Raw genomic sequence first — 17282 nt, 5'->3', positions numbered from 1 at the left:
TATAAACATTTTTAAAATATCATGAACATATTTTTTGAAACTCATTACATTTTAAAAAATGTAATAATTCTTTCAATGATACGATTTGTTTGAATTACCTGAACATTTTTTACATTGTATAAATATTTTTAAATGTCACATACATTTTTCTGGAACGGGCACACATTTTGTAAAAGCTATACTGGGTTAACATTTTTTAAAACTACGGTATTAAAGTTTTTATATTGGGTTAATATTTTTCAAATTCGTGCTTCTTTTAGGGAAACTTAAGTATTGGAATATATGGTTAGGGTAAACTTACGAAAATATGAACAAAATATAAAAACGAACGCATGAAAAAACACAGAAGAAAATAAACTAACCTTCATGAAGCTACTAGGGTCGGGCCGTTAGTAACGACGCTTGTGGTGAGACAAGCTATAAGTAAGGCACAAGCACTCCTTTGATCGTACGAGGAGCTAGATTCCAGCTGGAGGAGCTGGAGTCCAGAGTGTGTGGCTCAGGAGCGCTTATACTCGTCGAGTAGTCATATGGATCATGTCAGGAACATCTAAGATGGAATACCTCAAAGATCTTTGTAGGCTTATCATTTGTTCTTATTGTCAAAAGTGTCAAATGTCGGAAGCTTAATGGTATATCATCGCAGTTTCATGGGAAAAATATCCGGTGATATCAACCCTTACATGCTCCCATGATACCAATTAAAAAAATAGATGTTTCACAAATTCTTAAGAAATCACGAGTATTCACTAGACATGTGTCTACAATGCCTGAACTTTTCAAATCAAATTTCAAAATACAGATGGAGAAACAAAGAAGAGAAATTCAGGTGTGAATAGTGCCATTTTTGGTTTTGTCTTCTTTTGACATCATTCATCTCTTTTTTCTCAATGTGTATTTTGAGTTTGATCTAAATTTATTAGGGGTTTGGACACATATAATCTGAGCATTCCCATTTTTATGATTTTTTAAAACATTTAAATTTGAATTTTTAAAATTGGTAGCATGGGAGCATGTAAGAGTTGGTATCACCTCCCGTAGTTTCTTACGAGCTTTTATTGATTATATGTGATGATAGATTGTGAATGTTGGTACCAATAAACTACGGTTCACAAGAGCTTATGCCTCAATTTGTGGCATGAAAATGAAAAGAAGTCGATTGAATGATAAATTACAAAAAAAGATTGTTACGCACATGGATTACCCCGTCATGCACTAGCTAGGAAACATGTTGCAGCTTGGAGATTAGCGGTGGAGGTAAGCGTCCAACTTAACAACTTCCTTGAAAATGTTTGTGATGATTCAAGACTCTCCAATTTGAAAGAGGTTAGTGATCTTTATAGAAAACTAGTTGAGGCAAAGAAATATACACGTTTTACTTTAGTATTTCTTTTGATGAAGCTAGCATTGATTTTTGCCGATCGCCACGCCAGCAATTGCGAGCATTTTCTGCAATGAAATAGTATCAAGTCTAGTTTGCACAATAGAATATATAGCCGATGATTCCATGTATTGTTAACTTGTTACATATATTGAAATTGACGTACTCCAGCCTATTAGCGCCGACGCTGGGTACATATCAAAATATACATGATCACAAATAGTTGCTACGAAAATATGTTTGTAATAAAGTATGACTTTTTATGTTCATATTTAATTTCTATACCAAGTTTTCTAAAACTTGATGTTACAAGGTTTAGATCCTGGCATCACCACTGACACCTCCTCGCATTGCTCCTAGCTATTCTTCTCTGCATGTTCAGTTTTTCGCAATGGGTGTTCAAAAACAAGGTGCTCTCGACAAACCGGTGGCATGTGCGCAGAGAAGAAAACACCGACGATATATCGGAAGAAGGTTGCGTGTTGGATTGTGGCCAAAAGACACCTTACCATATTTTAGTCATGACCATGAACTTGTTCTTGGTTTGGATCATGGTTTTTGGCATGTCAATGCTTCTTTGCCCACCTAGTTCATTTTTCTTGCCAGTGCTTGCTAAATCATTGAATAGTAAAATCTTGACCAAAATATTAGCAAGCCAAATGTATTTGGCAAGGCAAGCTTAGGCTAAAACCAAACACAACCGAAGACATTGACGCTTTGAGATGTGTGTTCCACAATCCACAAGAGTTAGTTTGGTTTTCCAGCAAATCCGGATAGACGTCGACGTATACACTGCCTGTCAGCAATCATGGAATGTACGTACGATCAGTAAAGAGCCACGACTACATTGCTCACTTCCACAAACTGAATTCAAAGGATCGACTCATCGACACACTGCACAAGCTAGCTCCAATCATCCATGGCCTCCAACCACCGCCTCGGGGCGCTCAAGGCGTTCGACGACACCAAGGCCGGCGTCAAGGGCCTCGTCGACGCCGGAGCCACGGCCGTCCCCGCCATCTTCCACCACGCGCCCCAATCCCTCAACGACGCGCCGCATCATCATGACCACCAGTTCGCCATCCCGGTCATCGACCTTGCCGGCCTCGCGACACCGTCCGGGCGAGCATCGGCGGTCGGTGCCGTGAAGGCGGCCGCGGAGACGGTGGGCTTCTTCCAGGTGGTGAACCACGGCGTGCCGGAGGAGGCCATGTCGGCGATGCTAGCGGCGCTGCGGAACTTCATCGAGGGGCCGGTGGAGGCCAAGGCGCCGTACTACACCCGTGACCACGGCCGGCGCGTGAGGTACCAGAGCAACTTCGACCTGTTCCAGTCGCCGGCGGCCAACTGGCGCGACACCCTGTTCATGGATATGGCACCGGAGACGCCGGAGCCCGAGGAAATCCCCCCGGCGTGCAGGGCAATCGCCCCAGAGTTCTCGGGGCTGGTGCAGCGGCTGGGGAGCACGGTGCTCGGGCTTCTGTCGGAGGCGCTGGGCCTCCGGCGAGGGCACCTGGAGGAGAACGCCGCGTGCCTAGAGGGGCTGAGCCTCGCCTGCCACTACTACCCGGCCTGCCCGGAGCCGCACCTGACGCTGGGCACCACCAAGCACTCCGACCCGAGCTTCATCACCGTGCTCCTCCAGGACGCCGTCGGCGGCCTCCAGGTGCTCGTCGACGACGACGACAAGCAGAACCCGGCGTGGGTGGACGTGCCGGCAGTGGCGGGGGCGCTGGTGGTGAACGTGGGCGACTACCTGCAGCTCCTGTCCAACGACAGGTTCAAGAGCGTGGAGCACCGCGTGGTGGCCAAGAGCGCGGGGCCGAGGGTGTCGGTGGCCTGCTTCTTCCGGACGGACGGGTCGACGAGGGTGCTCGCGCCGATCGTCGCCGACGGCGGCAACGCCCGGTACAGGAACACGACGGTGGACGAAATGGTCAGGCACTACAGGGCCAAGGGCCTCGACGGCGTCTCCTCACTCCAATACGTCAGGATCTAATGAATCTCACACAAATGTATTTGTTGTGCTTATGATCGGAATTCATGTTCGGGGTTGAATCATATGCTAGTACAGTACATCTTAGCAACGCAAGAATAAGATGCAATCTTTGTACTCTTCCCAATGGCGATATTGTGGATTCAGTGTGAAATGCAGATAAGATTTAATTCCCTGAGGTGCTAACTTACAGTTACAGGTAGGAAAACATATGCTAACATGAACTGGAAATCACAGAGCAGGCATCTCCTACAAATTGAAGGGTAAGTTATTCATAATTTCATACTCCCTCCGTTCCTAAATATAAGTCTGTTTAGAGATTTCACTGTAGAGACTACATTTGGATGTATATAGACATCTTTTAGAGTATAAGTTCACTCATTTTATTTCGTGACGGGGGAAACCCTAACCGCGCCGCCAGCCGCCCCTCCCCGCTCCTCCCCCGCTTCGCCGCCGCCGGAGGGGACACCGGCGAAGCCCGCGTGGTCCCTAGGGAAGGTGGCGGCGGGGCGACTCGCGCAGATCTCGCGGCGGCCGGTGGCGCGCGGCAGTGTCCCGCCGGTGGCTGGCGCCTGCTGCCCGTGGGGCGGCGTCCCTCACGGCGGCGGGGCTGCCCCTGAACGGCGCTTGGTGGTGGCCACGTGGCGGCGCGCGGGTGGGCCGGATCTGGGCTTCCGGTCTGCGTCCTCATCGTGGCACTGCTTGCCGTTGCCCTCGACCATGAGGCGTGGTCCGGGACGGGCCGAGCGCCAGTGGTGCTGGCCAGGACGCACGCTGGCAGCGCCCTACTTCATCTCACGTCGTCTCGCTGGCCAATGGTGGTGGTCATCATCTTCGTCAGAGATGGCCGGCCAGAGGCATGGTGATCGGATCTAGAGATTCATCATCCAGTCCTGTCTGCGAGTTGGGGAGACATGGTTGCCGATGAAAACCGAGCCGTTGGCAGGCAACGGCGGCGTTCTACGCCGTTACCTTGATGGAGGCATCGTCGTGTAAATACTGTCGACCCACTCGTGCTGCTCTGGGGAAAACCCTAGGATCTGGTGTTCCAGATCGGACGATGACGGCACTGCGGTGTCGTTTCTCTCTTGGGAGCATCGTTTGTGGAGCAGCGCTGGAAGTCAGAGGCAGGAGGTGGAGCGGCTTCGTCTTGCACGGAGCTTCGGTGAAGATGTTAAGTCATGCCTGACCGACAGGTGCTACGCTTTGTCATGCCTGGTCGGCAGGTGCTACGCACGACAGATCTTCCAAAGACTTCAAGCTGTGTCGGCTGGTGGTACTTGGCAGCATGGTGCTGAGGTGTATCAGTGGCGACCACGACGTGCACAGTTGTTTGCGCGCAGGGAGGAGGTGCCATTGGGCGCCGTGGTGGCGTCGATGATAGCTAGACCGAGCAAGGTTGATGCTCAGTACAGTTCTGAAGATGGAGCGGTGGCAGTTGGCGGCGGCGGCCTCTGAGAGCACGCCGGACCGGCGAGACCCATGCCCGGCAGGCGTCCTGGATGGGTCCTCAGGTCTTAGATGTTAAGTTTGGCTGCGATGTCTGTTTGGTATTAGGCCCAGGCTATCTGCGCCCCTTCATCAACTGGATAGGTGTAGCGACAGTTTGTTGCTTAGACAGCGGCTTTAGTCTTACTATGATATTACTTTGTAAGGTCTGGCGAGAATAATTAATAAAGTGGCCGTATGCATCGCCCATATGCAGAGGCCGGGGGTCATCCTTCTTTTCTAAAAAACTCATTTTGCTTCGTACGTAAGTCTATGGTAGAATCTCTTAAAAAACTTATAGTCGGTATTTAGGAACGGAGCGAGTACAAGAGCTGGGACTGAAACCGATTTCAGGCGAGACAGACCGATGGCTGATGACTTTCTTCAGCATGTACAGACAGATAGAGATACATGATGATACTTTATACTGAGTTACTGACTGAGCTAACCATGCGTCATGCGTGGCCAATAATAATCTCATCACCCAGCGTCGCTCTCCTCCTCCTCATTCTCCTCCTCCGGAGGTATGCTATATCTTCAGGCTTGGCGTACCTCTCACAATATTCTGAACAGAGATTATGAGTTTGTCGTTGAGAAAGACAAAAACAATCCATTTGATTAGATAGAAATGGAATACAGAGGTGCTGGTGCAAATCAAACCTTGTGACTTTCTGTTCATTCGCACTCTCGTCCCGAATCATTAGCGAGACCGCATCGCCATTCAAGGGGTCCTGAGGGGTTAGGGCTGTCACGACCTAGGGTCGGCCAGGTTTCGACGACGACGAGCCGGAGTAGCAGATGGAGGAGCAGGGGAAATCGGAGACGAGAGAGAGAGAGATACAGAGCAGGGGAGGATAAGAACAGAACGAGAGGCTAGAATGCTTTCATTTCAAACTTAGTGACCGTCACGGCATACACGCTTGCTTATATATTGCAAGTCTATTACACGGCCCACAGGCCCACCACCCGAGCCCACAGCTCCTAGGCCCAACGGATCGTCCCATTTAAATCTCCTTGCCTCTCCTGTACGCGCCGCTTGTCTTCTGAACCGCATCATCGCCGATCGCCTGTGAGCCGCTGCTTACAGTACCCGCCCCTGAAGAACCAGCTTGTCCCCAAGCTGGTGCGCTCGGAAATCTAGCCTTGAGCACCTCATAGTCTTCCCAGGTTGCGGATGCAGCAGGTACAGTAGCCCATTTGACTAAAATCTGCAAATGCGCTGCATTCCCCTTCTTGACCAAGTGACGATCGAGAATTTCTTCAGGAATGACACCTGGTGCTGACAAATCCACCGGTACTGGTAATGTGGTGAACACAGGACTGTGATCTGGCACATGGCCCTTCAATTGGGATACATGAAAAACCGGATGCACTTGACTTCCTTGCGGCAGTTCCAGTTTGTAAGCTGCAGTCCCAATCTTCTCCACAATTTTGTACGGTCCAAAATACTTGAGCGCGAGCTTGTGACAGGGTCTGTTTACCACAGTCGATTGACATCTGGATGTGGAGACATAGGATGTCCTGCTAACTGACCTATGTTAGGAGCATGGCCATACAAAGCTTGATATGTTGTACACCCCAGAGAAGAATGATATGTAGCATTGTACCAGAACTCAGCCTGTGGCAGCCAGGTTGCCCACTTAGTAGGGCAGTCATGCACTGCACATCTCAGGTACATCTCCAGACACTGATTTACTCGCTCGGTCTGCCCATCTGTTTGAGGGTGGTATGCTGTACTCATCTGCAACTCTGTCCCCCATACTCTAAAGAGCTCTTTCCAAAATGAACTGGTGAAGATCTTGTCTCTATCTGATACAATGGACAGGGGTAGTCCATGCAACCTGACAATGTTGTTTAGAAACACTTTGGCTACTGAAGCTGCTGTGAAAGGATGTTTCAGAGGTAGAAAATGACTCACTTTAGTCAATCTATCTACTACCACTAAAATGGCACTGTAACCATCTGATTTAGGGAGCCCCTCAATGAAGTCCATACTGATTGCTTGCCAGGGACTGCCAGGGACAGGCAGAGGTTGCAACAGGCCTGGTTTCTTGCATAACTCATGCTTGGCCTGTTGGCAAATGGCACATTGCTTGACAAAATTTTCCACAGCTACTTTCATCCCTTCCCAACTGAACAGTTGCTTCACTCTATGATAAGTTGGAAGAATACCAGAGTGTCCTCCCACAGGACTTGCATGAAAAGCCTGAATTAACTTTGTTTGGATACCAGCATTTGCTCCCACCTAGATTTTGTGATCTCGTTTCAGCAATCCCTCTTGTAACTGAAAACCTGGACAAGCATCTGGATCCACTGCTAGTTTTTGAAGCATGGAACATGCAACAGGATCAACAACATAAGAATTCAAGATCTCTTGCACCCATACTGGCTTACTGGTAGATATGTTCTGCACAGAGAACAAGTGTGCTACTCTGGACAGAGCATCAGCAACAGTGTTTTCCACTCCTTTTCTGTATTGGATAGAGAACTGTAGTCCCACTAGCTTGGTCATAGCTTTCCTTTGTAAATCTGAGGTCAAGTTCTGATCTCCCAAATGACACAGGCTTTGGTGATCAGTTTTGATCACAAATGGTGCTCTAGATAAATAAGATCTCCATCTGTCCACTGCCATCATAATTGCCATAAACTCCTTCTCATAGATGGATTTCTTCTGGTTAGCCACTCCTAGACCTTTACTGTAGAAAGCAACAGGGTGTCCTTCCTGAGACAAAACAGCACCCACTCCAGTGTTACATGCATCAGTCTCTACAGTAAAAGTTTTGTCATAGTTTGGCAGTGCCAAAACTGGAGTGTTGACCATAGCTTCCTTCAGATGTTGGAAAGCTTGTTGAGCTGCCGTGGACCACTCAAATGCTTGCTTTTTGAGAAGAACAGTGAGAGGTTTAGCCAGCAATCCATAATTTCTCACAAACTTCCTATAGTATCCAGTCAGTCCCAGGAATCCTCTTAATTCAGTTACATTAGTGAGTGTAGGCCACTGCACCATTGCTTCAGTCTTTGCAGGATCTGTAGCTACTCCTTTGTCAGAAATGATGTGCCCCAAATACTCCAAAGATTGTTGGGCAAACACACATTTAGATTCTTTCACAAACAACTGATTTTCCTTGAGGATGTCAAACACAGACTGGAGATGTTCCAAATGATCTTCCAGTGTCAAACTGAATACCAATATATCATCCATAAACACTAGCACATACTTTCTGTTTGGGCCTGCAAACATGAAGTTCATTACACACTGAAATGTTCCTGGTGCAGTAGCTAACCCAAAAGGGACCACTCTGAACTGAAACTGTCCATGGTGTGTCTTGAAGGCTGTCTTATATTCATCTTCTTCCTTCATTCTTATCTGATGGTACCCAGCTCTCAGGTCCAACTTGGAAAACCATTTACTTCCTCCTAACTCATCCAATATCTCATCAATGACAGGCATGGGAAACTTATTTTTAATAGTCACCTCATTTAGCCTTCTGTAATCTACACAGAATCTCCATGTGCCATCCTTCTTTTTAACTAACAACACTGGAGCAGCAAAAGGGCTCATACTGGGAGTGATCAGGCCAGCATCTAACATTTCCTTTACTTGTCTTTCTATCTCATCCTTCTGCTGTGGTGAATGTCTATACGGCCTGCAATTTACAGGTACTGTATCGGGCAGCAGATTGATTGAGTGATCAAAAGCTCTGCTGGGAGGAAGAGACTTTGGCTCCTGGAACACTTCTTTGTTTCTATCTATTACTTGTTGTACAGCAGGAGGTATATCAGTGACAGGTGCCATAACTATGCGATTTAATAAAGCTGTAGCCCACACTTCATTGCCCTTCTCCCACTTCAGCAGTTGTTCTGCAGAAACCTCCTCTATCTGTTCTTGTTGTTTGGGCAGCACACCTTGTAATTTGATTTCCTGACCTTTATACTGGAACTGAATCCACTTGTCAGCCCAATGGCACTTCATTACACCCCACTGTTCTAACCAGTCCATTCCTAGTATAATGTCATGTCCTCCTAATGGTAACACTTGCATGGAGTTACAGAAACTGTGGCCTTGTATCCACCAAGTGACCTGAGGAACTACTTCAGTGCAGGTGATAAGCTCTCCACTTGCTACCTTCACTGGTCGAGGTCGTTCCAGTTTCTCTGCAGTAATTGAAACCTTGTCCAATAGTGACTGGTCCACAAACGTATGGGTGCTGCCCGAGTCTACTAGAATCAACACAACTTTGTTGCCCACCAGTGCTCTAAGTTGAATTGTTCTAGGATGGGATGCACTTGACAGGGCTGTAGCTGAGATCATAGCACACTCTTCTGTATCTGCTGTAACTAGAGCATCCAACACTGCGTCTGAAATGATTTCATGTGGATCAACCATCTCGGCCGCTTTCAGTTGTGCTCCCCCTGGTACTGCTTGGTTACACGTGTGCCCTGGCACAAACTTATCTCCACATTTGTAGCAGAGGCCATTTGCCCGACGGTACTCTTTTAACTGCTTTGCTTTCCACAATTCGCCTGTAGCCAATCCAGAGCGTGTGTCTGATTTGCTGTACGTCGCTTTGGCATAACTAGGTTTGCTATTTTTCTGTTGAAGCAGCAAACCCTCCTGTACTGACGCATACAGAGCTGCTATCTGTATCGTACTCGGTATCTGAAACTCGACAGCTGACCTGAGCTCTTCCTTGAGACCCATAACAAAGCGAGTAATCAGGAAAGTGTCACTGATTGTCGGCTCATACAGTTTAACTGTGTACACCAACTGCAGAAATTGCTGTTTATATTCCTCGACAGTGTCTCTCTGCTTCAGCAGCATCAGTTCCTTCATCTTCTGTCGATATACATCCACATCGAACTCCAACAGTATCGCCTGACAGAATTGCTCCCAAGTGTGGAACTCACCCGACTGTTTGAAAGCTTGGTACCAACGGGCTGCATTATCAGACAAGTACAGAGATGCGGACATGACCTTGAAACTCTCCGGAATGTGGTACAGCCTGAAAAATGCATCGCACTTGTCGAGCCAAATTCGAACATCTGTGCCATCGAACTTGGGGAAATCCATTTTCGACATCCATTGCCGCTTGCTCGTGTTCTCCTCTACCACAGGAAGTATAGGCTGGAGATGAACAGATGCTACCTCAGGTATTTGAAGCGGGGTGCGGTGGTGGTCGCCCCACCGGTGGTGGTCTCGTGCCCAGGATGCCGTCGGAGATCTCAGACGCAGTTGGGGACGACGCCTCCGGTACTTCCTGCTGCTTGTTCATCTGCGCCGCATGCGCCTGGCTCTGCTGCACCTGGCCGAGCGTGTTGCACGATAGGTCGACCTTGACTTGGACCTGGTCGAGGCGCGCTGCTTGCTCGGTCAGCTTGGCGTCCAGGGCCGCTAGCTGCGCGCTGAGGCCGTCGACGTTGGCCAATTTGCTCTGCGCGGCGCGGATTTCCGCGAACTCCTTCAACATCCTTTCCTGGAACGCCTCCATCTCGTCCGCGATGAAGCGCGACTGCGGATTCGGCTTGAATGTCGTCATGGTTGCCGGATTTCCCCGAAACAGCCCACCTCAGGTTAGGGATTGCGCAGATCGAACCCGAGGGTGATCCGCTACAGTCGCCTCGGATTTGCTGGGCACGAGTCGGGAAAAAAATTTCTCGGGCGATTCGCGGCGAAGCGGAGCGACGGCTCTGATACTAGACTGTCACGACCTAGGGTCGGCCAGGTTTCGACGGCGACGAGCCGGAGTAGCAGATGGAGGAGCAGGGGAAATCGGAGACGAGAGAGAGAGAGAGATACAGAGCAGGGGAGGATAAGAACAGAACGAGAGGCTAGAATGCTTTCATTTCAAACTTAGTGACCGTCACGGCATACACGCTTGCTTATATATTGCAAGTCTATTACACGGCCCACAGGCCCACCACCCGAGCCCACAGCTCCTAGGCCCAACGGATCGTCCCATTTAAATCTCCTTGCCTCTCCTGTACGCGCCGCTTGTCTTCTGAACCGCATCATCGCCGATCGCCTGTGAGCCGCTGCTTACAAGGGCACAGAAGAAGCTGAGGCAAAAACACCTGCAAATATATTTACAAGGTCTGCAGCAGCGAAAATGTGCTGCTTTACTTGGTGATTATCAAACAACAACTTAGCTAGTTTAGATATCGACTGATTATCAAACACTGGCCTACGGATCTCGCTGATTTAACCGGACCTGAAGAAATCGACGGATAACGAAACCTGATAGTACTTCCCACAAAAGCTTACATCTCATCGACACTCGGGTAATATATCTTGTCGGTGAACCAAATGGACAGTGATTGTAAGGTTAAGCTTCTGTCAGTTAAATTTGTTCAATAATACCTAACCTGTATGTACAGAGTTTAAGTGCTTGTACAATGTAAGCTCATGCACCTTTATTACCTTCCAGTAGTACTCCAGTTGGGAGGAAGATTGACAGCTGACCAAACAGGCACTAGTAAGCTACCATGGAACTACAAGGAGATCCAGCCCGACTACCCCGAGGCAGTACATCAAACCCACGAGCAATCAACTAACATATGTAATTTTGGTTACAAGATCATGCATGCTGTTGGTTGCAAGAAACACTATTTGATTTTGGTGAAATAGCATTATATCTCTGGTTAATATAGGGCAATTGCATGTGTTACTTTGCTTCCAGTTCAATCATTCTTGATTAGAAAATTTCAAGCAGAAGATATAACAAGGCCTTCAACAGCATCAGAAAATTCAGAATCAGAGGCAACTCTTATTACGGCACAAGCTCCCATGATGCCAATGTCAGAGGTTCTATCAGGAACTTATTCCAATTGATACCACATCACATACAACACCGCAGGCAGTGAAGAAACCATCTTAATTACAGTGAGCTCAACACCATGGATCTCCAGCTGCCTGTGTCCTACACCCTTCCTCCTAGATCCATATGTCAGAGGTGCAGTCTCCACCAGGATATCTCATCTCATGGGCCAAGGAGGGACCTTCAGGCTCGGTCCCGAAATCAACAAAGAAGTTGGGGTTGACAGCCAGCCCTCCTTCCTCAGTGTCGACGTCGATCTGCAACATGTGAGATCCCTTCTTGAGAAGGTCAGGGCCGTAGAACTGCTCGTCCCACCGGCTGAAGAGAGAGTTGGTCACATACACCCTCTTGCCGTCCAAGCTCAGCTGAATCATCTGCGGCCCACCTCTAAGCCGATTCCCCTGAATACAAGACACATGGTATGTCAGAGTAATGTTGAGTGACTAGAAATAACTATGTTCCAAATATTGCAGTTTCATTGGATCATTCGGTTTAGTTGAGAACAAATATAGCAGTATTGCAAGCCGGATGTATTCCAGTAGGTACTTGAATCACTCATCAGTTGAACTATATGAAACCAGTATTGAATTGTAAAATCTGGTTATTTTGTATAAAAGATACACAAGATATTCTGAAGAATGTAACTTATGTACGAAGCAATTAAGATTTAAGAGGAGTACTGTAGAGTTTACCTTGACTTGGGGCACAGCATACTGCTCTTCTTTGTCATCGTCGGTCACATAGACAACATCACTGCCCTTTTGAAGAAGCCCACCTACAAACACTTGTCCAGCCAACACAGGCTTTGCAGGGTCCTCAATGTTGTACTGCCTGATATCCCCATGAAGCCAGTTGACCAAGTAGAGATAGCGGTCATCGAGAGAGATGACAAAGTCAGTTATCAATCCTGGCATTTCTGGCAGCATCCAGTTGCGCACCTTCAATGGTTCTATGGATATAGCTACCTACAAATACAGACATAGGAAGCGTATATAAGATAGAAAATAAACTTCATTATGTACGAAAGAAGTAGGCATTAGCACGTTGTAGTTGTGAACAAACCTCATGGCTCCATGATCCATCTGCAGTTTTGAAGAATCTCACCATGTTGCTTGTCAAAGCACAGCCAACATAGCCGGTGTCCTTTGATGGGTCGTGTAAAAACCTCACCTGCAGATACGAGAAAAGGAGAACTATGGTTATATGATGTATGGGTGAATTACTGGACTCAAGTATAGTATCTGATACACACCTCCAGCGGAAGAAGACCTGTGCTGCCTAGATCCAGCGTCTGCTTGAGCTCACCACCAGGCCAGTCATACACATGCAGGTGCCTTCCATAGAGACCATCCTGGACATGCTGGAGATCAAAACCTGTCCTGAAAGCTGCCGGGGCTCCCCATGAAGAACTAATCATCGTCTTGTGACGAGGCTGGTACCAGAAATCATAGCCAAACAAGGGGCTGTGGCCTGGCTTTTCCCAACTACAAGTAGCAAATAGTTAATCAATACAACAGGAGCAGATAAAAACTCTGTCTCTCAAAAGTAAAGCATCAATATCGACGTTTTCAAAACTCAAATATTAATGGGTGGTTTGATGATTCCGATATGCATCAGCATGAGATATTTACATGGTAAAGTAATAATATGTTACGGTTTTTAAGCTTACCGTCCTTTGACGTTAAACTCTGAATCCAATAGGAGAAAGCCATTGCCAGCAGCATTTCCCTCCTTGTCTCCCAGGCAGGAAATCATTATATCACCAGTTGCAAGGCAATGGGATGTGTGAGGGAACCCAAGCCCGGTCTTCTCAGCAATGTCCTCAGCCTGGACAACCGTGTGCAGAGCAGGCGCCCTCGGATCCTTCGCAGTGTCGACCACATACACGCGACCAGACCTGTGAACAGCCACCAAAGCAGCATTACAGACTCAGCTAAAATTCAACTGTTCGCCCATTTGATCGTTGTCGCTCCATAAATACTCACAGCAAGGAAGGAAGAATCAAGAAGCGCCGGCTCGTGGACGGATCGCCGTGGCAGGAGCTGCAGGCGTTCCAGCCGGAGTGATGCAGCTCGTCGCCGATGTGCGTCGCCGGGAGCCTGTGGATCACCTGGGAGTAGGTCGCAGAATTGGGGTCGACGTCCACCGTGGCCAGGTAATCCGGCTTGTCGATTCCAGTACCTGCAAAATTCAGTACAATCAGGCAATCAGCAAAAGTTCACACAATCAGGCAATCAACCTGTACAAAGGCACACCCGTACATCTCTTGTCATGTTCACATGGTTTGTTCTGCCTTCAGAAACTGCCATGAAGAGAGGCCATGTGAAAAAAGACAGGGACTGAACTAGACGGTTCTGAATGATCCACGACTCAGCCAACTTGGACTCTTGTGTAACAGAAAATGGCAGTTTCTGGCTTTCTGCCATGGAGGGCACATGCATGCTGCATGTATGTTAAGCTCGCAGGCTAAACATTTTCCCTTAAGCTCAGGCTAATTAACTCGAGGCATACCCCAGTGTCTTCACCAACTCAAGAAAAATTGCATATCCCGGAGGGAAAAATATATAGTATTAAACTGAGGGACTGCGAGATGATTGCAGATCTGAAGTTTCTGAACCAAGGTTTACTATTACTAGAAACTTAGAGTAGCATGTCTTTAGTATTCTTTCCTATCATCATTTCAGACTAAATTAGGAACGGTTCGTCCCTTTCCTCGTAGTATTAGAAAGAGACTTTCAGGGTTAAACTAAGTGGCCTGTCGGTCTGTCCATCGCAGTCCAGGTCAAGTCTCGAGCTCTTCCTGTACTTGCTCTGTTAAAGCCTCTAAATTAGTAGGGCTCCTAACCACTCGCCCGAGATCTATGCGCAACTCGCAACGCAGGGAGGTGTGTCAGGTGTGTTTCTGTGTTAGAATTCGACAGTAGTAGGGATTTATGCAGGGTAGCATGCGTACCATTGTAGACGCAGGTGACGTAGAGGAGCCCCTCCCGCGGGCCCTTCTCCATGGCCTCCCTCGGCGTGGCGTAGCCGGGCCCCTTCGCCGCGCAGCACCCCGCCCCGGCGCCGTTCGCCCTCGCCGCCGCCGGCACCGCCGCGTCAGCCACCGCTGCGGCCATCTGTGATGTCAGGAAGCCCAAATTAGTTAACCCCCTGCCGGAAGGAGAACGCGGCTCCCCGGGCGAGCCGCCGGAGAGCAGCTGACGGAGCAGAGAGCCGAGCTGACTCACCGGAGCGTAGGAGGAGGTAGTTGGTTTTTCTTCTGTTGTGCGAGAGGGACAGAGGAGAGAACAGAGATGGTGGTGGTGGGACTGCCCGCTGGGAGACGGGGGTAAATATAGAGGGGTGGCTAACGAGGACCGCCACGTGGGCGGAGGGGATGCCGCGAGACGCGCCTCGCGATGCGTGCGGTGGCTATAGGGGGAAGGGAGGCCGGAGGCGTGGCAAGTGAACCTGGGCCCGGGGCGTGGGCAAGGCGGCGTCGTATCTGGACGATAATGCGGCTGCCTGCGTGGCGGGCGGGATTGATCCGTCCAGGAACTGGGGTTGGAGACAGCTTGGACCTACGTACGGGGAGAAAGCTCGGCGCGTCCCGATCCGGGGCCTCGCGGTCGCAGCCGTGAGCCGTCCGTCTTGGCCGGAGCCTGCGTGCGTAGGTGCGCACGCACGCCACGGGCTCACGCCAAACGGACCGTCCCGTGTGTGTCTGCGTGTGCAACGGACCCTGCAGCTTTGCATTTTTCGTAGCACGAAATTGGCACTTTAATTCGTAATACTACTCGTAACGTTCTTATATTTCTTTACGAATGAAGTATTTATCTAGATACGGATGTATCTAACACTAAAACGTGTCCAGACACATCTGTATCTGGACAAATCAAAGACAAGCTTTTTGAGACGAAGAGAGTACTACGACCTCTGATTCCTAAACATAAGACTTTTAATTTCAATATGAACTACATACAGAGCAAAATGAATGAATCTACACTCTAAACTATGTCTATATACATCTGTATGTAGTTTATATTGAAATCTCTAGAAAAACTTATATATATCCGTGTGTACTCTTTAATATTAGTCTCTATGCATGCATGGTCGGCCATTTTACGTCCCTGTCGTCTCATCTTTCATGTTGAAAAATGAACGCATCTGCTTTCCAGGCCCAACCGCTCTAGCAACTCGACGAGCCGATCTTACAGCCATTTGATTTTATTTTTTTGCATGGTACATCCATTTGATTTGAGGGGTCTGAGTAGACACTTTCTTTGTTTTTCTATACAAGATCACTTTGTTTATACATTTTGCTTTCGGCATACAACTCATATTTTATTGGTAAAATTAATGATCAAAGTTAGACGTAAAAATATGAGATGACCTTGTATGAAAAACGAAGGGATTAGTTTTTTTTTACTCTCTCTGCTCTCGGTCTATCTGCCCGGACAACCTGAAGGGTCCGGTTGAAGATGCTTTTACTGCAACGGAATTCAACCCCGGGCTTTGCGGCTAGTCCACGAACGCCACGCTCGGCTCTACCAACCGAGGGATGATAGCTAAGCCAGCCAGCGGCTCGATCGTTACGTGCTCTGCTCTACCACTTCTCATCTCTTGGTGACACTTTGCGATTTGCCTCTGAGTCAGAGATGCATATCCCAGGCCGTGGCCTGATAAGGATGCATGCCCTAAAACACGTCAGCCAATAACACACGACCGAAAACTCCAAACTCACACGGCCGAGCCACCAGCAAGAGCACGGATCTGGTATAGTATCAGATTTAAGCTATCTGTCCGGATGGCACGGATCTGCTAGCTAGTTGCCCATGATCAACGACTTTACGTGCTGCCAGTTTCCACATCCATCACAACTTTACAAGACGATTATAATAGCCCTGCATGCATGGTTATCTCAATCTCTGCCTCACTTGAAGTCCATATTCGGACGTATAACCGCTGCTCTATAGTTTTGTTTTATCACCATGCGTTGCGTGCGGCCGGTGCAGATGGATTATCGATGCATTATCTCCTCTCACACGGTCAGCTGGCGGTCTGGCTGGCATGATTCCATTGGGTAAATAGAACACAATGATCGGGCTCGGAAAGCTGAGCCAGGTTTGTGTGGAGAAGAGCATGATTAGTGAGGACGGGAGCCATCTGAGAGGGGTAAAGCGCAGCAGTTGACCGAGTGAAGATTGCTATGCTAGCTGCAGAATCGCAGAAAATCCAGTTGACTGACATCTCATCTGACCGTAAATAATATAGTACTCCCTCCGTTTCAAAATGTAGTGCTTCTATTCCCGTGCTTCAACTTTGACCATAAATTTAACCAACAAAACCGACTGCGGCGGGAGCAAAAATTATAGTACCAGTGAATTTGTATTCAAAAGAAGTTTTCAATTATATATTTTTTTCTCCCGCCGCAGTCGGCCTGGTTGGTTAAATTTATGGTCAAAGTTGAACCTCGAAAAGCGTGGGTGCACTGTATTTTGGAATGGAAGGAGTACGAGTACTGGTCACTGTACGTGGCATAAGGAAGATTATTTTTCCGGCCTGCATACGCTGATCAATAAGTGGGTGCAATAAACAACATGCCTCGCAAAAATGTCACGGC

The 17282-nt window shown here is 48.2% G+C and overlaps 2 protein-coding genes across 2 annotated transcripts; one reads left to right on the top strand and one right to left on the bottom strand.

The window, feature by feature from the left end:
- Positions 1-2553: 2553 nt before the first annotated feature.
- Positions 2554-3550, top strand: LOC123080263 (1-aminocyclopropane-1-carboxylate oxidase homolog 1; the record flags this gene model as incomplete). The annotated part of the gene is given in 1 exon segment (XM_044503174.1): positions 2554-3550. A coding segment is annotated over 1 exon segment (827 nt), but the record flags the coding sequence as incomplete, so codon positions are not given.
- Positions 3551-11609: 8059 nt separating this feature from the next.
- Positions 11610-15063, bottom strand: LOC123080262 (selenium-binding protein 1). The gene is made up of 8 exons (XM_044503173.1): positions 14908-15063; positions 14634-14796; positions 13666-13861; positions 13350-13577; positions 12933-13164; positions 12743-12850; positions 12373-12645; positions 11610-12081 (listed from the first exon to the last, which is right to left on the bottom strand). The coding sequence occupies exons 2-8, from the start codon at positions 14794-14796 to the stop codon at positions 11797-11799; spliced, it is 1485 nt and encodes a 494-aa protein (XP_044359108.1). The 5' UTR covers positions 14908-15063; the 3' UTR covers positions 11610-11796.
- Positions 15064-17282: the final 2219 nt, after the last annotated feature.

This window comes from Triticum aestivum, chromosome 3D, assembly GCF_018294505.1.
Source record: "Triticum aestivum cultivar Chinese Spring chromosome 3D, IWGSC CS RefSeq v2.1, whole genome shotgun sequence".
NCBI classification, from domain to species: domain Eukaryota; kingdom Viridiplantae; phylum Streptophyta; class Magnoliopsida; order Poales; family Poaceae; genus Triticum; species Triticum aestivum.
Note: the sequence above shows the minus strand (reverse complement) of the source record. Positions and strands in the feature narration are given on the sequence as shown.